Genomic DNA, 26,517 nt, shown 5'->3' with positions numbered 1-26,517 from the left:
CTTACCCCGACTGACTTACCCTGTTTTCGACGTTCAAATACTTTATTTTTAGTATTCCACGTGTAATACGAAGGCACTTCAGTATACAGCAGTTTTTTTTGCAAAAGAATCATTTTTACAAAGCGAAAAGAAACCGGTTAACTTTGTATCCGGTGGATTCAGGGCTCTTTGTTGCACGTTGGTTTCCGAGAAATAAACACGTTGACCATTCTGTAAATGTACCGCTAAATGAACAACAGCTGGACTACGTTCATGTATCGGAAATGAAAGAATTCGCCAAACAGCTTCATTACTGCTTATGTATCTTCCAGCCTGATATTGTACGATTTTGTCGATATCTTTTATTTCGGCCTGCAAGCCAAAAACTGCCATGTCACTTCCTTTGTTGACGTATTTACATATGTATTTGATTGCCTTTACGGAGTTACAGTATTCAACGTTTATGTGTGCATTAAATGTTTTTGATAATAATGGGGAATATGGAACAACCCACTGGTTATCTACTTCGATGGTGGTACCGTTACGCTTCTTTATTATTGCTGTTTAACCGCCATCTTCAGTAGATCTTCTTCTATATTGTGGGTAACCATCATTGCCAGTAATTGTGTTGGATACTAACAGTCGAGGATATTGCTTTGTGCACCTTCCTTTGGCCATGCATGGTGAATTTTCGTTCAGTGCACCGCAAGGTCCATGTGTCATATTTTTTACAATAATATCATGTGACCCCTTATCGACATTTTCATCAGGTATTTCAGCGGAAATCACATCATCAATTTCGTTCGAAGTAATTTGTTTATGTAGCCAGATTAGTATCTGTGCGTGTGGCAAACCTCGTTTTTGCCATTCCACTGAGTACATCCAGCATCGCACTGACCCAAATACTTCAAAATTTACTATGTAGTTTATCAGTGATTTCAACTTTTGCCGGAAGACACGGGCCGTAATGTCATGTCTATGAACCGCCGATTGTCCTTGAAGTAAAAGCTGCAGTATCTCGTTCCAAGATTGATTACATGCAAATGTAATAAATAAATCTGGACGACCATAGAGACGAACATACGCAATAGCATCTTGAGCATATTCATGCATATGACGGGGACTGCCAGCATATGACGAAGGTAAATTTGTTAATCTTCCAACTTTTGTGGTATTACCGTCATTTATAACTGCATCTCGCAAATGAATGTATTCTTCAGAGCGGAGCTTGGTCTGATTCAGGAGGATATATAGCAAACGTTCTGATTCAATTTTAGCATTCATATCAACGACGAATTGGTGAAACAATTGACGGCATTTTAAAATATAATTTTCTTCATCCTGCCGAATCATTAGTCTATAGGAATAATAATGCATTGCTCTGCATTTCTTATTCATTTCTTTGTTAGTGGCTGGATTCATCAATTTAATATTAAAGTGATAGCCGTCGGCTCCATCCCAAAAAATGATAGGATATTGTAGGGCACCGTAGCATCGATGAAATCAGCAATTCTTAACAACTGAGCGTTTCGCTTATGAAGAATAATATCTCGAGGTAAAAACTGATCACCGACCATAACGATTGCCACTTCGTCGATAGTTGGAGCATTGTATCTACGCACATGTTGGCCAGGAGGCGTTTTGTCAGCGGAAATAACAATTTTATGCGTATCAGTAGGCATCAAATCTATGGCTGTTTTGAACAGACGCACTAAATTATTATTTTCGTGGAAAAGATGTTGCAATTGGGAAACGATTGTCCTTTCAACGTTGGGAGAAATTTCGCAACGTGTATTCAATTCAGAATTTCTATCACTGATGAAGTACAATTGTAAAAATTTATGATTCTCGCCTGAGAATGGTAGAAGGGACCCTGCTCTATGATAAATTTGCCCTTTTACTTTGAAAGTAGACATAAATTGATCTGGATTTTCGATTTGGGCTCCAAACGACGTCATTTGGAAACATGAGTTATATTTTCTGATTTGTGACAAAAAACACTTAGATTCTGACGTAGTTCCAGTAAGGAAAGTCTTCAATGGCTCTGGTGGTGCAGCCAATAGAGGAAGTTTAACTTTTCCTGAGGCGCAACACATTCCCATTGTTTCACCATTGAATTTCAAGGCCTTGCAATAGGGACAAATTTTAGACATAGTCCGATTTGAACACATCTACTCAAGCTATAATCATCCACTGGGCTGTACCTGAATGCCAGGCGATAACTTTCGGGTTGCTCTGATTCCTCGGCACGCTTTCTTTTCTTACTTTCTCTATCAGCAGCAAGCCTGATTTCTTGCTGTTCTTGTGATTCCTCGGCACGCCTTCTTTTTTCACTTTCTCTTTTAGCAGCAAGTCTGGTTTCATGTTGCTCTGGTAGTTCCTCGGCATGCCTTCATTTTTCACTTTCTCTTTTAGCAGCAAGTCTGGTTTCATGTTGATCTGGTAGTTCCTCGGCACGCCTTCTTTTTGCACTTTCTCTTTTAGCAGCGAGTCTGGTTTCGCGTTGCTCTGGCAGTTCCTCGGCACTCTTTCTGTTCTTTCTTTCTCCATCAGCCTCAAGCCTGTTTCCTTGCTGTTCTTTTGATTCCTCGGCACGCGTTCTTTTCTTACTTTCTCTATCAGCAGCAAGTTTTTTGGCATAGACTCTTTGAGCATCTTCCTCGGCTGTTGCCATTGTAAGTTCATCAGTCATTTTACAGTTAAACATTAATAGATTTCTACGTGAACGCATGTCTTAAATATCTTTAATGACGTCACCGTCATAACAAAAATGACGACAACTAACTTCATGACGTCAGTCAACACACAAACATGACGTCACCCGACAGACAGACCCACACACACACAGACAACTTATTTATATATATATAGATATATATATATATATATATATATATATATATATACATATATATATATATATATATATATATATATATATATATATATATATATATATATATATATATATATATATATATAGTATATTGTGTCCGCGTGGCTCTTTAATTTGGCAGCGCTATTGCGCTGCCTATGAAAAGGCAGAATTTTCTTGGTAAATATACTAATTCTGCAACACGTGGCTGCTTTAAAAAGAAAATGTGTTTTTTAATAAGCATATTGAATGAGCTTGGATCTCATTAGCGAAAATTTCCTAAATACAATATTAGAAATATTCGGATTTATTGAGTAAAACTGACTGGATTTCATAAGGGAGAAGGCGAAATTGTTCTAGTTAATAGATGATATTGCAAGTACTTTTGAACAGTTATCAAGCTAATTAGCTTAATACAAGCTGTATTGAAACTCATACGGCTTTAAAACTCTCTAGGAAACCATTCAAAAAAGGCATTTCGTCAAAGAAATTTCATTCTTTCCCCTTAAAACCAACCGCTTTGTGAGCTATGGCAACAATCGATTGCTTAAAAAAAGAAAAAAAAATATATTGAAGCGACTGAGAAACATTTCTTCAAGTTGAGGTTATCCATATAATGTTAAATTAATAGAAAGCTAATTTTCGTTTCATGTTAATCTTGTCAACCACTATCAGGTAAAAGTATTTAAAAAGCAGCCACTAAAACAAATTTGTTCAGCCAATGAACCAGGCACATGTATAGAATTTTTTTCTAATAAGAATTAAATAACAGTAGGTGGGCTTAAGGTTCCAAGATTATAAAAAAAGGGATAATCCAAAGACCCTCTGTTGCCACGAGCCTGTATAGTAGCACCCGAACTTCTGCAATTGTCATTTGAAGAACCGTTTGAAAAATTCTGATTAAAAAAAAAGGATCTTTTTTGCTGTCTCTATTCAATATGGTGACTGTTTTTCCTTACGAAGTTTATCTTGTTCCTTCTTTTCTTTTCCAAGTCATTATGCTATTTCTATGCAGTGCTAGACAAATCTCTGTAGAGATAAAGAACAATTAAGAAAGTTGCTTAAATACTGCAGTTGTAGAAATTGTTGACTGTTAAAGATGGTCTCCAGTATCTACTTAGAATTGAATAGGGATGGAATGCTATAGATGGATCTTAAAATGATTGTAAGAACCCTTTTGTGACTCATGTATGCATATATTAGTATACACAGGGAGGATGGGAAGTCACGCTGGGTAATTCTTTCTATTTGTGCTTGTCAAATCCTAATTTGGGTATATATTTTTTTTTTTAAATCAAGCTGACCAACAATTATTTGTCTACAATTATGAAACATGCTTTCCAAACTAGATGTTAGAGGAAATTCGGCAGCCACATTAGAATCTCATTGTACTAATGGATATAACTTACCATATTCTGACATCAGTTGAGGGCGCAGTCACATTTTTGCTTTTATTGAAGCTTTTAAGTTGTTATTCCAGTGACTTTTTTCCAGTTAAATAGTTGCCATCTTGCCCCCTCCCTCTTGAGCATAAAAAGGCCTTGGAAAGTTCAGCTTCCTTGCATTGTTTAGGAAGGTATGGATTGTATCGATTCTTGAGTAAAAATCAAATTTGGAATGCATGTGTGCGTAAGAGGGGGGGGATTTTCCCCAAAGATTTGTCCAGAAGCTCATCGGAAGAATTAGGAAGTAGTAAACTAGAAGTGATTTTCTCTTCTGATTTTAATCACGCTCCTATGAGTAATGCTGTGAGCCGTCACCCATAGGCCTCACTTGGGAAGGGGCAAGCGGGGCAATTGCCCGAATAATAAGTTGGAGAAAAATTATTATATAGCCCATTCCCTTGAGAATCCGGATATGTATCACTCTTGTCCCCCTCCCAAATAAAATGCTGGAGCTACATCACCTCTGCCGTCACCACCAGGGTTGGACCTGTGTCCATCTATGTTTCTATGGAAAAATATATTTGTGAAAAGGGAAGAAACAACAGGAGAAGATGGGAAGAAAGCCATAATGAGTAAAATAAAATCAAGTTAAAAAGATTTAACAGTAAAAATCAGAATGAACTTCAGATTAATTATGTACAAATTTAGCCTATTCGGTAAAAGTATTTTGATCTTTTTTTTACAACTTTTGAGAAACCAAGAGGCTCCCACGAGAGCCTCCTGTCTTGAACATATGTCTGGTATTCCAATAAAAATAAATAAAACAGAAGTTTGGCTGTTACTTTGTCTCTAGAAATTTTAATTATTTTTTTGCTTTGAATACTACTTGTATGTTTTGGATTTAAATTTTGTCGCTGAAAAAAAAATTCAAACTAATATGACCAATTTAACTAGTTCTTCAAATTAAATGACTAATTCATGAAACGCACAAGGCTAGATAAGAAAATGTATTTACTTAAAGTAAATTAACTGTCACAATTCCAGATGGGCTGAATTCGCAATTAGAATAATAATAATAATAGCCTAATAATAGAAAACTTCACATACAAAAAAACTAATAATAATAAATGGCCAACAGCTTGAGATTTAGGGAAAAAATTTGATATCAAAACACAAACTGTTTCTAACAAAAATTCATGTATGAAATTGACTAAAGTCGACATTAACAAATATCAGACAAAATGAATAATTATTTATTTGAATATTAGACCAAATCATTTTTGGCAAGATTGATAAGAAAAAAAGTAGAAGAAAATCATGCCACGCTAAAAATGTAGAATTTGTAGTAAAAAAAATAAACTGGTCAATAAAAACAAAAGAAGGACAAACGAGGAAAATGATAGAAATAATAAGGATGGGGGGTAACTATTCATTTATTTATTTATTTTCACAAAAATAAAAATTTAACTGACGGGATGGTTCGTTAGTGTTTTCTAGAAATGCGTGGGATAAAGGTTCTTTGCTAAGTTGCCACCATTGTTTTGACTCTGGTGTGATAAATTTAACATTGAGAAGGGGAAGAATGACGGATAAGAGGAGGCGAGCAATAATTACCAAAATTCAACTTAAGTTCGAAATTATTAACCAAAATTTCGCATAGTTAAATCCAATCTAAATCTCATTGTTCAAAGATTGAAAATTTTTATAGTACTACCTATCAAGGTCGCATTGCTGAAATAAATAAGACTGTTGCTAAGTTGGTTTTACTACCTCTGTAAATATTATCCTATGACTCGTTCTGCCAATTATTTTAATGCCAAATAATATTTCCCAAATTTTAGTAGACACAGTTTACAGAAAGAAGCAGCAAATTAGTTTTACCTTCTTTTTTTTTGTTCAATGATACCGTTTAAATTCAAAATACTCTTTATTTTTTTTTGGCGCAAAGGAGAGAACTTGAAGTCATAGGCAGCGCAATAATGCTACTTAAGTAAAGAAAAATGTTGACATAATTTGTTATTATTTTTATTATGATTTTTTTTTTGTTAGACCAAGGCACTTCGTGTAGAAAGTTTTGTCGTAGAAACTTTGAAAGGGGCTCATTCGACTGGGAAAGGAAAGGGTTATGCCTTCTCAAGGCCACCCCTAGTAATCCCTCAAGGTAAACCCTTTGACATCTCAAGGCCAGAACATAATTTGAACTTTGCTGAAAAAAAAATGCATTTTAAATATTTTCACTTTTTTAACTTTAATAAATCAAAAACTTTTAAGACTTTAAGGAATAAATATCAGCATATGCATATTAAATTGTACTCATTAAATTCTTTATACTCAAATTTAATTAAAAATGATCTAACAAAATACTTTACTGAGCCAATTTATAATAGTATTGAACCAGCTACAAAAAGGCCTTTGAGGCAAGCTGCTAAAAAAACAACAAAATTGGCTTTGAAAACTTGTATTTAGTTATTTTGTGCTTTTTTTCTGAATGAATTTATCATCTCACATTATTTTGTTTATCAGTCCTGGTTGAACTTCGTTGAAGTAAGGATGCTTGGGCTGTTTTAAAAAGTTTTTTATATTAATTATTAATAAATTTTTAAAACATTTATATATATATATATATATATATATATATATATATATATATATATATATATATATATATATATATATATATATATATATATATATATATATATATATATATGACAGTGAATTGAATTTCACTGTCTTTGAAAAATTTCCCTATTGTTTCGAAGTTGTGTGTGTTTGAGCGGACAAATTGGAAATCTGATACGTCTACTTTGGTTCTCGTTAACGGACGTTTGAAGAACCTGACTGGTCTCGTGGAGCTGACAATTGAAAATCATGCAGAAGCCGTATCTTCGAGGAGAGCTAGAGGTATGGTGGACATCGGAAAGACAGTTTGATACATTTAGCCTCTAGAACCCTTCAGACAGGATTCACAGCTGTTGAACGAGGTTACTAGTGTCTGCGCTGTAAACGCAGACGATTCCAAATCTGTGGAAGAAACGATTCTTAAGGATATTAAAATGAAAGACACTGACAAATATGTTTTAAAGAGAAACTAGATAGGCTAGCTGTAATTATGGCTGAAAAGTCATCCGTGGTAATAAATAGCGAGAGAGAAATGGTCGATCCATCTCTAACCTTCCAACGTCTAGCCACAGTGGCTAGTACCAGTGCTACCAACTTCATCGAGGATCTGCCGTTCGAGCCCTTTACTTTTCCAATATCGTTCTTTAGTTCCTTCGAGATGATGAGGACAGCCAACAAAGCATCTCTAACAAATGCACTGATGAAAATTGAGGGGATCAAGTAACATTGCCGACCTCCCGGAGAGTTTTGGATCATGGCTGGCTTGTCCACAAAATTCCTTGGACTCTCGGACCCATATACTATGATGTGGCAGGATCTTATTTAGATTAAGTCACGAGACATTTCGGCCAGGCAGTGGTAGATTTGATTCTTAAACTGGTACACAAACGACGAAAAATTGCACAGAGCTTAAGAGAACTAAAGGTTTGTCGTGTCCAATTACTGAATTCTCTCATAACATGAATCTTCGTCAAAAGTAAAGAGGAATTTTTTGAAAAATCCCAAAAATAAACAACACTTCGTCGGCCTACTTACTGAGACGCTGGCAAAATCAGGATTTAAAGTTCTAAATGGTCCAGATGATGCCAAGATTTAATTTTGTGCTGAAAAATTAAGCAGTCATTTGCACGGGAACTTTGTCGACCACTTTCATTGGGAATGACACCGACCTATTTGGTCTTCTGCTGTAATATGCCAAGCTTGATGCATGTACTATCCTTATGAAGACAGACTCGCATGAAAATAAGGGACGAGTGAGGGACGAGTTTACGACATAAAAAGGAAGAAACAGAAGAAAATGTTCCAGAAGTTTGGTATTTCAACAAAATTTTGTTTCTTAATATCAGTATGCCTGCTGTGATTACGATCTTTAACCTTTTCACACTTTTGAAGATGCGGTGGAAATAAGCTTGTCGACAGCTAAGATAAAAATAAAATCCTATCGTGTCTGCAGGTCACTGCTGAGGACTGCCCATGAAACGTAGGCATGCATGGACCATGTACTTAACCTAATTCGTCACTAAGAGAATGTCATTTTTTTTCCTTCAAAGTTCAAGAAGCTGTGGTTGTGCCGCTAGTCGTAGCAATTATCTTTCTTTAACGTTTTAATATTTGTTGTACCTTGTCTTCAAGCACTGAAAGACAACCTCCTCGGAATAACTCCTGCTGGGAACGTCCTGGTGGTAGGTTATTCTACATGCCACCCCTTGGTCGGAACTTGACAAACTCCTGCTTAACTTGACAAACGAAAGCTCACGCAATATTTGAAGGGAATATGACAGAGGTACATCCTCTCATCTCTTTCCAAAGGGTTTTCTCTGTTTGTGCTGCTATTTGTAAATGCCACAAATTTGTGTTCGTGTTTGCTTCCTCGTGGAGGAAACTTCAGGGAACAAGACGTTTGTACTTTTCTTCCCTTATGAAGGAAACGTCTCTGATTAAATAAACGAGTATGAGCTTTGTTCAATGCTATATATCCATCAGGAATTGCCTTCTTCAGGGGGAAATTGCACCAAAGCCAGTATTACATATATGCTGACGGGCGTTTTATTACAAATTTGAAGCAAATAAGTAAAAACAGTAGAGATATACCTTAAACTGTTTTGTTAATACAAATCCTTATTTGAGATTTGAAGTTTTTCCTGTATTTTGAAAGTCTAAACTGCAATTTTTTTTTTTTACAGGTTGACTTAAAGTTTAACAACGACAGAAGCTTGACTTACTCTGCAAGCTATACTCCAAAACAAGAAGGAACTCATAGAATTGTAGTGAGATTTGCTGAAAAGGATGTGCCCCGGTCACCATTTGAAGTTAAAGTAGAAGGATTCGCTGGTGATGCAAGTAAAGTCACTGTTGCTGGACCAGGCATTGAACCCAATGGGGTTATTGTCAATCGGCCGACCTATTTTGACATCTTTACTAAAGGTGCGTAATCAAGCTTAGATTGAACTTGTTCTTCAGGCATACCTGCAGTATACTTCTGTTAAAAATCTAAATTGAGAAGAAAACTATACTAAATTAGAGAAAAAGGTATCTCTGCACATGGTATGGGGAGGGGACAGGGATCCCCTAATATACGTCCAAGCAGGCAGGCAAGCAGGATTTTTTTTGTTTGATCTGAGGGAATAGCGAAAATATTTTTGGGGAAGGGTGGTAATTTTACAAAAGGAAATGATTTAATAATTTGAATAAGATGTATCCAAAAATTCAAGAAGATTTTAGGATTCCGGTAGCTGCTTATGTCTGTCCGTCGAAGGACCTGTTGAAACTAGTTAATGAAACTAGAAACGGTGCCTACTTTGGACTATTCGGGAAGAAAAGGAGGGTGATACAACGCATTACAAAAGATAAAGTTAACGACAGGGCCAAGGGATATCAAAGGGAGGAAACGGATTCGGCTAATAGACAGTAAATCCTCAGGGCCCAATCCAATCCGTACTAATCCTTCTGAATGCAATTAATCCCAATCCCATCCAGTCTCAACGAAACTTACTTAAATATTGAAATAAAGAATAGGCTTTAACGAATAAACACAACAGAATACGGAAAAATTAACGATTATAAAAGGAACCAGGATTCAAAGGAAATTTCGTATAATTTTCTTCGCCTGGGAAAAGTAAAGAACTGATGCAAGTTTCTGCTTTATAATCGTCTGCCTGAGACATATACGAAAAGAAATTGACGGAACTTCACTAGATTATGCAAAAGCTTGTTGCAATAAGAATATTTGTAAGAGACTTTCGGATAATTACATAACCCTATATAATAGAAAAAGATGCACCAGAAGGCTTGCATAAAATGGAGATGACAAGGGTCATATATAGGAAATAGTTCATATAAACCTGAAACTAAGGAATGACTCGTGTTAATAGTAACCGAAACTCTAACAAAAGGAGTTTTGATAGCAATAAATACATCAAAAGAATCAACCTTTTATGGTGATTTCAAAACCACAATATTCATTCTAAATTTACCCACAAAAAGTTGCAAGCCTGAGAAGATTTGCCGGTCCAAAAAGAGGCAAAATAACCCCAGATATGCAAGTGATCTTAGTGAAAACTACACCGTCAAATTCAGAATATCAGAGAACCCTATGGTAAAGGTTTCATGCCCCTATCTACGAAAATGTGAAATTATGAATTCTTTTTCCGAGACGAATCCATGTTTTTTTTCCGGGGTGATCATATTGGGGGATGATTACCAGGTTACCAGATCATACTGGGATGATCTGGTAAATGCTGGTCCTAAAATTTGGGAAAATGGGTTGTTAGAACACACATTGAATGTTTCAGTACCTTTTAAAATAGTAAAAAAGACTGCCCCATAGAAAAGTGGCATTTTCTGCCATGGTGCCAACCTTTCATCGAGTAAAAATTCTAAGTCATTCAATCGTTTTAAAATCTATCAAACACCGTATTTTGAGCTTTCAAGTTTCAGAAGGATTAACGGCGCAGTAGCGCATTCGCTCTTAAAAAATGCACAAGGTCGATACAAAATAAAAGATTAATCTCTTAGGCATCTTTTATGATGCTTCGTTTAACTAAGCTGATTCATTTGAATCTTGAAAAAAAAAAATCATTTACAGTGGTGGATAGTTGTGCATCAGCCATTATGGAGGAAGACCAGTGGATCTCTATATAGCCGGTGGGTAGTGCGTTTGAAGCCTTGAGAAGTGTGTTTTTGTGCCAAAATTTCTTAACTCTCCGTGACCTTTTAGATAAATATATAAGAATTTCTTAGGGTTAGGGGGAGAAATTATTCTTTAATGACACTTGGCTACCGGGTTCGTTTTTGGACCACGTCTGAATTGTGGGTCCTGCGGGGTGATAACACCCCTCTTATTGCAGATGGTCTTTTTCTGTATTATATAAGATGCTCATCTCGATCTCCTGTGATCAGGATCGTTACTGGACAAAATGTTTGGGGGGGGGGGCAAGAGATTTTACCGACTGGATGGTCATTTTTACCGACTGTGGCAAGAATTAGTTCTGTAAATGTTTTGCCAGCATAAATTTATAGTCTTTAATTTTCTTCTGGTATTTTTTTGCAGGGATCTTAATATTTTGTTCTTATTTCTGTCTGCTTGTAAACCAAAGTAAATTCATGGACGTTATTTCTTATCAGACTCTGAAATTAATGAAAGTACGTTTTTTGGCCTTTATTGCCCTTCTGGCCTACTTTAGTGGGGTTGTTTTCAATTTACTATTTCTTCTATGAAGCACAAATGACAGAAGCTAAAACAACTAGGAATTATTTTAAGATAGTGAATTTTTTTAAGATGAAATTTCGGCATTATATCTAAGAGCTGTCATCAGCAAGGCACGGATAAATATAAACTAAGACTTACAACGGAATGTGCGACCAGGAAGCTCAACCACAGTCCTAGTTGAACTTCGTTGAAGTGATGATGCTAGGACTGTTTTAATTTATCGTTAATGGTCACGTATTTTATTGTAAGTTTTTTGTTATATTTATCTGGGCTTTGCTGATGACGGTCTTCGATATAGTGCCGAAATATTCATTTAATTTCGTGTAAATTTGACTGCCTTCAAATAATTCCTCATTGTTTTACCTTTTGTCTGTGTTATGGAAAGGCATGTTCTTCGTCGTTATCCTTGTATGAAACATGCAGAGAAATTTAAAATGGAGTCAGTTCATTGGTTTGTTAGTTCATTAGTTTATGGTAACGAACTGTAAGTAAGGAGTGATGCGGCTCAATATTAACCGAAACTGTAAAAAAAAACAGTCTTGATAATAATAGTCTATATATCAAAAGATATAATTTCGATGCTTATTCAAAACATATAAAATTCATGAAGTTTGCCAAATTTTTGAAAAAGGGGGGAAATACCCCTAAGGAATCAAGTAATCTTAATGAAAATCACACCATGAGATTTATAATACCAGAGAACCCTACAGTAGAGGTTTCAAGCTCCTGAATCAAAAGCAAAATCACGGATGCGTGTTTATTTGTTTGTTTGTTTTTTTGTTTTTTTGTTTTTAGGGGTGATCGTGTTGAACCAGTGATCCTAGAAGATCGAGAGAGGGCTCATTTGATCGAAAATAAAAAATTTAATTCCCTTTTAAGTGACCAAAAATATTGGAGGGTGGTTACCCGCCTCCCACACCCCCCGCCCCTTTTTACCCAAAATTATCCTGTCAAAATTTTGAGATTCTCTAATAACTGTGTCTTTGAGGATGACTTGACGCCCCAAAGCCCCTTAGGAATGGCTGCAAGTTATGAACTTTGCCCATTGCTTATATATATTATTGGCTATTGGGAAGTACTAAGGTATTTGGGGGGGGGGGGGCAGGGGTATTTTCTGCTGGGGGTGCTTACGTGGGAGGATCTTTCGTGCGGGAATGGAATTTTCCATGAAATGTGATCTGGATATCCCAGATTAATCAAAAGACTGTCAGAAATTGAGTAAAAAAACAACTTTTTTTCAACTGAAAGTAAAGAACAACATGTAAGATTAAAACGAACAGAAACTATTACGTATATGAGAGTGTTCTCCCCTCCTCAGTACCTCGCTCTTCATGCTAAAGTGTTTTTTGAATTTGCAAAAAGCTTATTATTCTAATTAAACGCTCCTTTCGTAACAGGAGTCATTCCTAAATAATTGGAACAAAGAGTCAAACTTTAGCGTAAAGAGTGAGGTACTGAGGAGGGGAAAATCCCTCATATACGTAATAATTTCTGTTCGTTTTAAGTCTTAATTGTTGCTCCTTACTTTCAGCAGAAAAATCTTTCTTTTTTATTTTATCAGCACAAAAAGCCAATTCTTTTGATATATTATATTTTATATCAAATTCCACTTTTTTAGAGTTTTATCATTTTTATTGGTTACTATCGTGTCGAGTCGCTTCATACATACACTTTGTTACCACAAAATGTTTAAAACCTTCATTATCCCTGAAATACGAATGCATATGCTCCTATAAAAATTGCGAAAAGTCAATATGAATTCGGTTTGCCCTTTCTCTGACAGGACGGCCTAATCCCGTTAGAATTGTTAACCTAACCCCGGGGGCAGTTTATTTCCTCGAATAAAGGTACGTTTCTACCACTTCGACGCTAGTAAGCTGCGTTTAAATCCGTTTAAATGTTCTTGGATGGAAGATTAATGTATTAACAGGAAGGTTTTTTTCATAATTATACAATTAGGTATGATATAGAATGGAAAATTTTATCCTACTGGCTGGATAACAAGGGGTTTTGCACATGCCCTGGACGTATGACCAAATAGTCTATGGAGCGATCGATTAGGTTAATTAAAAAATGTTCTGTTGAGATCTGCTCCCTCCCCCTAAAATAAATAGCTGCGTAGGTGCTCCGAGTCTCTCCATGTCAAAGATCAAAGTCTAGCTCTCCACTCATCATTTTTTCTTATGCTTTAAAAGCTTGTATAATTCGATTGCTTGGAAAACCATTTTAAAAAATTCACTTTTAAAATTTGATCTTGTTTTTCTTTTGGCCCCAATAAACAGTGCTTTTAGCAGTCTATAATTCATTTTCTTTCAGAAAGTAAATTGTTGACTTAATTCGTTTTTTTTTTATTTTTTATATTATTATCTATCTATTATTATTTTTAATTCATGAGGTTTTTTGTTTCTGTTCTTATTTGTATGTTTTTATATTTTTATTTATTTCTATTATTTACATTAGCCTATAGGTTATTTATTTTCATTGATTTTTTTTATTTGCATATTTGATTATTGTTTAATAGGTAAGTAGTTATGCGGCCTTTCGCGCAACCACAATCCCTCGTAGATTTTTCTCCAGCGCGAAAGGATTGTTTTTAATTCATTATTTGTGGATGTTAAAAATGAAATTTAAAACTTGAGCTTTGAAATTTGTGGTTCAAACTTAGCATTACCATTAGTTATTTTTAAAAAAAAGGACAGGGATTCCAATTTAAAAAAATGTAGGAAGGAGCAAGAATAGTTTTCTTGATTTTTTCTAATAGAGAATAGAAAAAGGCTCTTAACGATCTAGAGGGGATTTTTCTTCTTTATATTTTTTCGATGAAAATATCAATCTTTTTCAAAATCAAGGAGTGACCCCCCCCCAAGTTGGAGCTCCTGGCCAAGGCAATTGTGAGTTTACAAATACAAGTGAATCGGTGAAGAAGCTGAGATACTAGAATTGAAAAGTAGATTTTCCATTGTGGTCTTGATTTATGTGAATGATCCAGAGCTCGAGCTGTGTTTCAAGGAAGCACTCGACTGGCACTTGTTTACACCGGAAGGCGCGAGGCGAAGAGCACACTGGAAGTATGCGACAGAGGATGCGCGTTTGTTTGTTTGTTTTTCAGGGGTGATCGTTTCGAACTAACGGTCGTAGAAGATTGGCAGAGGGCTGATTCCAAGAGAATTTAAAGTTCTATTTCCATTTTTATGTATCCAAAACGATTGGAGGGAATTTCCCCCCTTATACGCCACTCCCCCTAGACATCTGATCAAAATTTTGAGATAGTCATTCGATTCAACATAGTTTAACGGTCCAATAACTGCGTTTTGGGATGACATAATCCACCTGCCCCTGGGGAAAGGGCTTTAAGCTATGGAATTTGTCCGTTGTTTACATATAGTATTTGCTATTGGGAAACACACGGAACTTTTCCGGTGGAGGGGGATTCACTGGGAAAATTTTCTGCGAAGGAGCGGGAATTCATTTCTGAATATGAAAAACGATTAGAAATTAGATAAAAATAAGTTTTTTTTTTTTTTTTTTACTGATGACATGGGGCAACATTAAAACTAAAAACGAACAGAAATTGTACGCTACATGCGGGAGGCTGGCCCCTCTTCAATGCCTTACTTGCTACGCTAAAGTTTTTTAATGCTTCAAAAAGCTTTTCATTTCAATCCAACGGCCTTTGTGTTTCACCCCTTGTTCTTTAAGAATTTTGACAAAAACTCAAACTTCAGCGTAACGAGCGAAGGATTTAGGAGGGGAAAGCCCACCTCATGTACGGAATAATTACTGTTCGTTTCGAGTTTTAATGTTGCTCCTTACTTTTTGTTGGACAAAAAATTCTTTCTTTTTAATTTAAATAAGGGTTAAGGACCACTCAGAAGAGTTTATTGGTGGAAACTCTCGTAATCAATGGGTTCAGTATGAGTAGAAAATGTTTTAGGTCGTGTACAAAAACTGTGTCATGGCGGTCTGAAAATTTTCGTCTTTTTGTCCACTGACGCTTGGACTCGCTTTAGCTTTTTCATCTGACACTGCTAACACCCAATAACCAATCGGGTTGCTAGCATTATGAACTGAGGTAGGACAATAAATGATCATACTACTAGAAATCTTTTTCTTGAATTCTTTGATTTATGAAATCTTATAAGCCTTTTATTTGTATGGGCGTTGACACCACCAGAAAAGAATAAATTAAGCAGCTAACTGCTTCCTTCCTACAGTTTTTTACTATTTTTAATTAAAAAAAAAGTTAATTTCTTAGCGACTTTTGTCATTTCCGGCTCAAATTGGAAACAATCTGACAAACAAATTGTCATTTATGAAGACTGAATACGAAGTAGTCTAGAGGACAGGTTTAGTTGAGAACAGTCTGGAAGTCCTGTCCTTCCGGGCAGAAGTATGGCTCTAAGAATGGCTGAAATACCTGGACAGGAGTATGGCTGAAAATTAAAACGGTGCCTCAATCCTTATAGTAGCTACTTTAGTTTTTTTTTTTCACTTATAGCCTTATAGGCTTTTCGTTTAACACATTTACGGAAGAAGAATAGAGCTGTCTAAGTCAGGTGTGTTGAAACCGTGGCACATGCGCCGAACCCGGCGTATTGAATGTCTACATGTGACACATGACACCTTTGTGTCTGTATGTATCTTCTTTCTGTAAATGCTTATCAAAGATCCTCCATCACGAATACAAAATTCAAAAGAAATACCATATGGACAGCAAATTGACTATATGTGCGCAATTCTCTCAACAAAGCGAGATTACCTTTACTTAAATTAAATATAAAAAAATAAGTTTTCTGAAACGAAAGTAAGGAGCGACATTAAAACTTAAAACAAGCAGAAATTACTCCGTATATGAAAGGGGTTTTTCCTCCTCGACACCCCGCTCTTTACGATAAAGTTTTTTATTGTTTTAAAAAGTAGAGTTGCGAGAAAGAATCAAACTTTAGCGCAAGGAGCGGGGTGTCGAGGAGGAAAAGCCCCTTTCATATACAGAGTAATTTCTGTTCGTTTTAAGTTTTAATGTCGCTCCTTACTTTCATTTCAGAAAACTTGTTTTTTTATATTTAATTTCATTAAAATGAAATTTGCATATTAATTCTTTTTTTGGCTAAATGGCTTTCTCTTAGTTTTGATCAGACGATTTTGAGAAATAAAGGGTGAGGAAGGAGGCAGTTGCCCTCCAATTTTTCGGTAACTTAAAAAGGCAACTAGATCTTTTAATTTTTAACCAAGGTTTTTATTAGTAAAAAATATACGTAACTTAAGAATTAACTTACGTAACAAACTTTTATATTCTTGTATTTTTTATTATATATATGAGGGGGTTGGTCCCCTCGTTAATACCTCGCTCTTCATACTAAATCTTGTTTTGTCCCAATTCTTTAAGAATGACCCCTGAATCAGAAAGGCCGTAGAATAAATAGTTGAAATTACTTAAAATTTTGTTAGCATAAAGAGCGAAGTATTTTTCTCTTCCTAAATACCTCGCTCTTTATGCTAAAGTATTTTTAGAACCCCTCATATGCGTAATAATCTCTGTTCGTTTTAAGTTTTAATGCTTCTCCTTACTTTCAATTGAAAAAACTTTTTCATGTTTATATTTTCATTGTTTTTTTTTTTTTAATAGTAATGCTAGAAAATCCTGCGCCCTTTTCATTGAATTTCTCTTCCCCCATTAAATATTCCTCCAAGGAAAGATCCTCCCATATAGCCCCCTCCCCTGAACCCCACACCCAAACCAAAAAAATCCCCCTGATAACGTCGGTACACTTCCCAGTAACCATTACTGTATCTAAACATTGGTCAAAGTTTGTAACTTGCAGCCCCTCCCCCAGGGACTGTAGGGGATAAGTCATCCCCAAAGACATAGTTATTATGGTTTTCGACTATGCGGAACAAAATGGCTATCTCAAAATTTTGATCCGTTGACTTGGGAAAAAAATGAGCGTGGGAGGGGGCCTAGGTGCCTTCCAATTTTTTTGGTCACTTAAAAAGGACACTAGAACTTTTCACCGTTAGAATGAGCCCTCTTGCAACACTCTAGGACCACTTGGTCGATACGATGACCCCTGGGAAAAAAACAAACAAACAAACAAACAAATAAACACGCACCCGTGATTTGTCTTCTGGCAAAAAATACGAAATTCCACATTTTTGTAGATTGGACCTTGAAATTTTTTCTACAGGGTTCTCTGATACGCTGAATGCGATGGTGTGATTTTCGTTAAGATCCTATGGGTGTTTACCCCTATTTTCTAAAATAAGGCAAATTTTTTCAGGCTCGTAACTTTTGATGACAAAGACTAAATTTGATGAAACTTGTATATTTAAAATCAGCATAAAAATCCTATTCTTTTGATATATCTTTTAGCATCGAAATTCCATTTTTTAGAGTTTCGTTTACTATTGAGCCGGGTCGCTCCTTACTACAGTTCGTTACCACGAACTGTTTGATTAGCATAAATGCTTCAATATTGAAACAGTTAATTAACGATTAAGCTTAAATGCATCGTAAGTTTTGGGAATCAAATCTATACTCTTTGGGTATCATGTCTACGGACGCGAGATACAACCAAATAGCGTCAAATGAACGACAGAGACGACATCAGTGATGAGTATATAACATACCTGTCACGTCCAAAGGTCGTATAAGACATTTTCAAATATATGAAATAGTTGCTAAAAACCTTTTGCTGAGCTGCACGCAAAGGGAGGATCAGCCCGATAATACAATTTCAATCACTTCGATCCTCCTGATTAACCTAGAACAACTTAGTAAAAGGATTTTGGCAATTACCTGAGAGGCATGAAAATGTCAGAAACAATTTTCATCCATTACAGCGACGACATTTGATTTTGTATCGTAGGCCGATCAGTTCAGATTTAGCACTAACCATCTTGGTGTTGAGCTATGAAACAGGAAACAGTGTTTTAATTCCCTTTATCAAAATTCAAACAGTTCATGGTGACGAAATCGTAAGTATGGAGGGACCCGACACAATAGTGAGCGAAACTCTAAAAAACCAAATTTTAATAGCAATTAATACGTGAAAAGAATTGGCTTCAAATGATTAAAATTTATTCTAAATATATAAAATTCATTAAGTTTAATGTGACCCAGAAGAAAGATCCCGGACGCGTGTTTACATTTTATTGTTTTTTTTTTGTTTTTTTTTTTTGGGGGGGGGGTGATCGTATCGAACCAATGGTCCTAGGCGATCGGAAGAGGGCTCATTTAAATGGAAATCAAAAGTTACATGCCCTTTTTAACTGACCAAAAAGATTGGAGGGCAACTATCCCCCCACACCTCCCTTTTCCCCAAGGTTATTCGATCAAAATTTTGAGACATCTATTTTATTTAGTATTGTTGAAAGATCCAATAACTATGTCTTTGGAGATGAAATGACCACCTACAGTCCCTGGGGAAAGGACTGTAAGTTAAGCAATTTGCCCATTGTTCACATATAGTAATTGCTATCGAGAAATATACATAATTTTTTTTTTTGGGGGGGGGGAACTTCCCGTTGGAAGGAATGCTTCTGAGGGGATTTTCAAGGGAGAGGATATCCCGGCATAATTTAGGAAACTGTCAGAAATTAAATTTTAAAATAAATAAGGTTTTTCTAATAAAAGTAAACAACCACATAAAAACTTGAAACAAGCAGATATTATTCCTTATATGTGAGGGCCTGTCCATCCCTCAATCATTGCTCTTAACGCTGAAAATGTACCTTTTTTCACAGTTCTTTAACAAAGATTCCTCAAATACAAAGACCATTGAATTTGAATGAGAAGTATTTATAAAGGACTTTAAGACTCTAGCGCAAAGAGCAAGGATCGTGGAAGGGGCAGCCTCCGTTTTATATGGAATAATCTCTCTTCGTTATAAGTTTAGGTGTTTCTCCTTACTTTCAGTTGAAAAACTTGTTTTTTTATTTGATTTCAAAAATAAAATGATAAATTAAGTACATAAAGCGACAGTAGGTGTGGGGTGTCCAAATATTGGTGCATGGTATTTAAAGGTTTGTTACCCTCATCTATGCTGCAAACGGGTTTTTTTGGGGGGAAAAATCAAAAAATAATTATAGGTATAACCAGGGAAGTACAAAAATGTCGTTAGAGGACTTTAATTATCAAACTCGGTACACTGAAAACTAAATGAGTGAACGAACCCAGAATGAACTTGTGAATACCCAAAAGGTTTTTCTCAGGGGGATGCCAAGGGCGCATCCAGGACTTTTTTTGTGGGGGAGATGTTACAAAAAAATAAAAAACTTTAAAAATTTGTTTATATAAATTCTGTTACTTTTTTACGAGTCGGGCAAAAATTCAAGAGAGAGGTAAACCTTTTACCCCCCTGAACACCAGGGCCTTGGGAAGTGGTCACTAAACTTTGTAGGTTTTATTCCCGTTATAAAAAATGTTGACCAAAAATATATAAAGCGAATTTTAATGAAATGAATTAAGCAACAAAAAATAATATCATTAATACAAGGAACTTGATATAATACAGTAAGCTTGTTTTTCAAAGCACATAATACATATTAAAAGACAATAAGTACTGAAAATAATCAGCCAGAAGTAGGTGTATTGAGTATGTTAATTTACCTTCTTTAACTTATTTCATCCAAGTGTAGTTGTCTTGTTAATAAAAATGTTTATTTACTCGTAGAAGCCCAAACAAAGGTAAATGAGTATTTGCCCAATAAGAAATTTTTTTTGTTGTAACCGATTTCCTCCCAAACCCAGATGCCCAATGTTATGCCAGCCTCTTACTTTCAAAAAGTAACAAATTTTTCTATAAATGACAAACAGCATAGATGGCACTATGCTTCTATCTTTGATTATTTAATTTATTGAATATTCTCTAATTCGCTTCTTTATTCTGTTTTGTCAAACTTTTTACAGAGTAGACAATACCTATGCAACATGAAGCAAGGGTCTCCCAAGCAAAAATTTTTGAAAAAAACCTTTAAAAAAAAGAGTAGCTACGATTCAGAGAGGAAGTAAGTAATATTAAAGGACTGATGCCTTTTTGAATTTTCAGCACATATTCTATATACCCTTGAACTTCAAAGCCAATATTTATCCCAAAGTTAAGTTTAATTTCGCTATACCCTTTTACCTACATACAAGCTTTTGGGGAACTGATGTGGTTGAGTTGGAAAAATCAAGATGCATTTTAATTGCTCGAAACGATATATTAAATGTGTCAAAACTACTCAAGTGTAAGTGAGTGTCATCCATAAAAAAATTTTTAGCTCATAAAACCTCTTCCCTGACATAGCTTTTGGCTACTTTCCTGATTATACCTTTTTTTTTTTGTTTTTTTTTTAAGCAGAAATTATTTGCTATGAATATTCAACAACATAGATGGCTCTATCCTTCTGTCGCAAGTAAAAAAAAAATATACTAATAAAAAATAAAGTGCAGAGGAAGATAATGAAGTAGAATGAATGAATGAGCTTTATTATCCGTAAAAGTGTAAAAAACACAAAGTATGGGGTATTATAAATAAACAAAAACGATAAACAGCGAAGAAAAAAAAATTCAAACTAACAAAAGACAGATGTAGAGGATGATGCCGCTTAGAATTTTCGCTACCTTTTGAAATCATGCTCCTATCGTCAGAGATTTTTCGTCTTCAATAACGGAGACTGTATCCTATTCTAGTTTTCACAGATCGTTTGACGCTCCCACTGTTGGAAAGCGAAACTCTCCATATTGAGATAGAAATGACAAAAGTCACTAATATAAAGAAGATTTATTTTTCAATTTGGTAATAGCGAAAGAGGAAATGTTACGAAGGAAGCCGTTGCCTGTTTAATCTTTTTTCTAGTCAGGCGGTGCCAAAGTTCATTGAAATAAAAATGTTTATTAACATTCAGCGAAGGAGACATATTCTTAACTGGAATTTGATCCTTCAGTGGATTGAGTTTAACATCCCCATATAATCAAATTTTGAAAATTTCCCATGGCAGGTCGATGCTAGTAAATTTAAAGGTATTCTGTTCCAAGACTTAAGTTTCTCTAGAGAGCGGAAAAAAATACTTTATGTTTTACGACTTTTATTGATAATCACCATGAAGAGGAATATTCAGATGTAATGTACCATACAAACGAGTTTGCTGCAAACGCGGAAAATCAAGTTTTTCACTATTTTTAGCAGTAGAAAAAGGAGGTAGAGTGTATTTTGAAAAATAAACAGGAACTTGTTATTATCTTGAAAAGCAACTAAGATAAGGCAAAACGGACTGAATTAATCAATAGAACCTGCGAAGTTCAAGATACAGCATATATATACTGTATCTCGGTGCTAAGCAGAGATACATTTTCAGGAAAAGATATAGATGAAAATGAAAAAGTTTGTGATACCTTGGGAGTGAAGGAAGATTTAAAAAACAAATAAGGCCCCAGGTGCTGATAATGTGAATGAGTTTCTTAGATATGGTGACTTTGAGGTTAGAAATAAGCTACTGAAGATTATGAATATGACTTTTGAAAAGGGGAAGTACCTAATTATTTTAGGAAAACCTTAATTAAGCCACTGTATAGAAAGGTGATAAGAGTGAGTGTCGTAATTATCGAGGCATTAGTCTGGTCTCTGTAGGTTGCAAATTACTTATTAATATGATACTTTTTAGACTGAGAGATGCTGAGGATAAATTTTTAAAAAGAAGAACAGTGCGGTTTTAGAAAAGGAAGAAGATGTGTCGACCAAGTTTTCACTCTTAGGTTAATAATTGAGAAGTCCCTTCGTTGTCAAACACCTTTGGTCCTCAGTTTTCTCGATTATGAGCAAGTGTTCGATTCTGTTGATAGAAGAACTTTTGCAAAAGTCTTATTCTTATATGGTATACCACACAAATACATTAAAATGATTTGTGCTATGTACGAGAATAATACTGCTGCGGTTAAGGTAGGAAATGAGGTTAGCAACTAGTTTTATATTAAATCAGGACTTAAGCAGGGTTGTGTTCTATCCCCCTTTATATGGATTATCTTGATGGACTTCGTCTTAAGGAGCACAGGAAAGGCAATTCGAGACCATGGAATAAAATGGGGAGGAAAAACTCTTCTGGACTCTTCTGGATTATACTGATGATTTAAGCATATTAGATGAAAGTGCGAGCAAAATGAATGAATTTTTAGAGGTTTTGCGAGTTCAGGTTGCTAGAATAGGTTTGAAAATTAATGTGAAAATGGAAAGGTGATGTTGGGTAACGAATAGATTGATCAGGTGGGCAGCTTCACTTACCTTGGTAGTATTATTAGTAAAGACGGTGTGAGCAGTGAAGATGTTAAAAGTAGAATTGCTAAGGCTCAGGGTGTTTATTCACAGTTGAAAAAGGTTTGGAAGAATAGGAATATAACTCTTCAAACCAGGATTAAAATATTGGAAGTAACAGTGATGACAGTGGCCAAATATGGCTCTGAAGCATGGGTACTCCGAAAAGCGGACGAATATTTACTAGATGTTTTCCAGAGAAATTGCCTACGGATTGTTCTAGGTACCCGGCTGACTGACCGTATTTCAAACAGTAGGTTGTACGAAAAATGTGGTTCAATCCCGCTTTCTAGGGCTATGAAGAAAGAAAGGTTTAGATGGCTAGGCCACGTTCTGCGGATGAAGGATGACAGATTCCCGAAGAGTGTCCTTTCTGGCCAATCGTCTGGGGCTACGTAGAAAGCAGGTCGTCCTCGTCTTGGATGGGAGGATGTCATAAATAAAGATTTAAAGGAAACGGGAACTTCCTGGGAAGGCGTAAAGAAGGATGCCTTGAATAGATTAGACTGGAGGAGGAGCGTGCGTAGCTGTGTTGGCCTCAGGTGGCTTGGTGCTGCAATGAGCTATTAGTAGTAGTAGTAGTAGTAGTAGTAGTAGTAGTTGTTGTTGTAGTAGTAGTAGTTTAGAAAACGAAGATATCACATTAAGTGTTTAGAATTACGGTAGCCAAAATGCGACTTCCTCGTGTTATTCGTTTTCTTTTGCTCGTGTTTTGATTAAGATCGGTCATTCAATCAATCATAACATTCATACTGAAAACTCTCTATTTATAGATTAATCCATGCGTAATTGTTTTATTTGTCGTAGGTATTGCGTAAATATTCCTGTTTATAACTTAAATAAATTTTTCAGTCGTATTTTTAGTCGATGAGTTTGTAGTTGTAGCGAAGTAGATGAATCACTTTCTTCTTAGCAGCAGTATGTAATTCAAAACAAATATTGCCTTGGAGAGTCTGTATCCATGGAACAAACTTATTTCTTCTGATCCTTGTAATTTCCTTGACATCCCACAACTATGAAACGTGACGCTGTCAAAGAAGGATGCAGATATTAACCTGAAACGTGAAAGTAATTTTATTCTCCCCAACGATAAGGCAGCTTCCAAAATAGCCTGGAACGTCAATCAAAATGACTAATAGAATATATAGCCATATTTATAGAGGGATTTTCGCAGTGTAATTTCAATTCTTATTTCTCTGTTACTATTTTTTTAAAGTAACTTTTAATGAGGATTCTGATGGAAATAATAATTTAGATGGAAAACAAATTTGTATTATTTTTCTGGCGCCATGTCTTATCGTCTTCTTGTGCTCCTTAAAATTTCTTATGTAAACTTGTTTCCCGTGCTCTAAGTAATTTCCCTGACATCTAACATCTATGAAACGTAATTTTTTGAAAAAAGTATAAAAATTTAAAATTTAGTGTATATGCAAATACATTCTCTTCAAAGGCAATGCAGTTTCTGAAATAACGTTGTCTATGGATCAAAACGGAAAATGGGGTATAGAACCATCATTGTATAGGCATTTTTTTGCAGTATGTTTGTATTTCATATTTCTCTAGCGCTTTTTTTAAGTAGCATTACACAATGACTCTGACTGTTAAAATAGTCAAATATACTTTGCATGTTTTGGACGTGAATTTGAACTTTTATTTTATATTTCCAAAACTAATATGTTTAATTTAACAAATGAAGCTACTGTTTATTTTTTTTTAAATAGAACATTCTCTAGTTCGAGCTTTTCTTTTTATTTCTCGCAATGCCAAAACGGAATTATGCTTTAGACGAAATCAGGAATTTCATTTTATCAGTTAGAATTACCTATGGAAGCACTAGGATCTGCGCTGACATTGGAACATCTGGTAATCCGAATTGTCAATCTTATGTATAGAAAGAAGGTGTGACATATCCAAGTGTCTACTAAAATAAATAAATAAATATCTGTGGAATATTGAGCCAGTTTGAAAGTTTGAGCTAGTAAGAAACTTTCCTTCCCACGGGGGATGCTCCTTGTTGACCCCCTGCCCCCCGCTGCAGGAAATTCCACCTCGGAAAACGTCCATATATCTCCCAATAACAAATACTATACTTTTCCAGAAGTTTTGTTGGGAGATATATCATTATCAGAGGCATAATTATTTTACCTTTCAACTATGCTGAAACTATATAAAATTTTGATCGTCTGTCTTTGAGGAAAAACAGGCATGGGAGGGAGGCTAGTTGCGCCCTTATATTTTTGGTCACTTAAAAAGGGTAGTGGAACTTCTGATTTCTGTTTGAGTGAGTCCTCTGCCAGTCCTCTAGCACAGTCGGTTCGATACGATTCCTCTGGGAAAAAAGAAATTGCGAAAATAAATTTTGGCAAAAAAACAAAATTCCAATTCTTTTTCGATAGGAGTTTGAAAGCTCTTCAGTAGGGTTTTCTGATACGCTGAATCTGATGGCGTGATTTTCAATACGATTGCTTTACTTATTGGGGATATTTACCCCTTTCTTCGAAAATCAGGCAAATTTTCTCTGGCTTGTTGCTTTTGATGATAACATTGAACTTATTGAATTTTGTATATTTGAATTGGAATTAGCAGAAAAAGCCTAATTCATTCAATTAACTGTTTTCAAAATTACTTTTTGAGAGTGTCCCTATAAATTAGATTATGCCTATTTATTAAATTTTTTCAAATTTCACGCTAACCAAGGTTACTTGAATCGTTTTCTTTTAATGTTAAATCTCTCATGTCTCTAGTATGAAAAAATGTTTTTTCTTCCAGATGCAGGCAAAGGTACACCAGAAGTTGCTGTCCTTGACGTCAATGGTCAGAGGTCTAATCAAGTCAAAGTGCGACCTATCAGCCAAGATGTGTGGCGCTGTGAATATACGGCAGCACAGCTCGGTCTACATTCTGTCAATGTTTTCTTTGCCGGGAAGCCAGTACCAGGAAGCCCATTCGGTGTAAAAGTGTCACCAGGTTTGTTTTCCCTTTCCCAAGTGTATATTGAAGCTAATCGGTTGTGGTTACCGTTTTCATGCAAAGTTTATCCTAGGTGGTATACTTCCCATGCAAATTTTTGGCTGTTCTGTTTTTAGAAAGCGTGCAGTGTTTATGTTTCAACGAAAGGAGACAATTTTAGAGGATTCGAAATCAGATATTTAGCTTTATCCATCCACTCTCTGGCCATTGGCCCCTGTCTCGGTCATTTTGAGATATTTGATGCGAGAACACGATCTAAAAAACCTATGTAAGTTTCGCTCTTTTTTCATTTATCACTCCTCTCGTTACGATCATCTGACGATGCCGCTAGTCCTGCTAAGTGTCTTCTTTTTATTTTTATACATGTTCCACACTTTCCCTTAAAGCAACTAAGGGAAGGTTCTTTTGGGACCACACATTCTTGAAGTCATTCCCCATGGCGATCCACGTTGAAGAGAAGTACCCTCGGTGACAGTCAAGATCGCATCGAGGATTTTTATTCAGGGAGTAGGGGTATGTTTGTTCAGACGGAGGGGGGAGGGGTACAAAAAACCTGGCAAAACGCATTAAAAGTTTTGTCTATGTGCATTCTTGTTATTTTTTTACGAGTCGGACAAACATTTCGTGGAGTTGATCAAACCCCTTAACCCCCCGCCTTCGGATAAGGTGTTAGTGATAGTACGTCGATAA

At 35.6% G+C, this 26,517-nt stretch overlaps 1 protein-coding gene across 1 annotated transcript in view; it reads left to right on the top strand.

Annotated features, from left to right (window-relative positions):
- Window positions 1–26,517, top strand: part of LOC136031519 (filamin-A-like) — a gene marked incomplete in the record, with an annotated part of 349,909 nt that overhangs the window by 131,699 nt on the left and 191,693 nt on the right. The window contains 2 exon segments of the mRNA XM_065711189.1: window positions 9,045–9,285; window positions 25,627–25,824. Of these exon segments, the coding sequence (XP_065567261.1) occupies window positions 9,045–9,285; window positions 25,627–25,824 (439 nt within the window).

The sequence above is a fragment of the Artemia franciscana genome, chromosome 9 (assembly GCF_032884065.1).
Source record: "Artemia franciscana chromosome 9, ASM3288406v1, whole genome shotgun sequence".
NCBI classification, from domain to species: domain Eukaryota; kingdom Metazoa; phylum Arthropoda; class Branchiopoda; order Anostraca; family Artemiidae; genus Artemia; species Artemia franciscana.
This window is presented reverse-complemented; position numbering and strand designations above follow the sequence as displayed.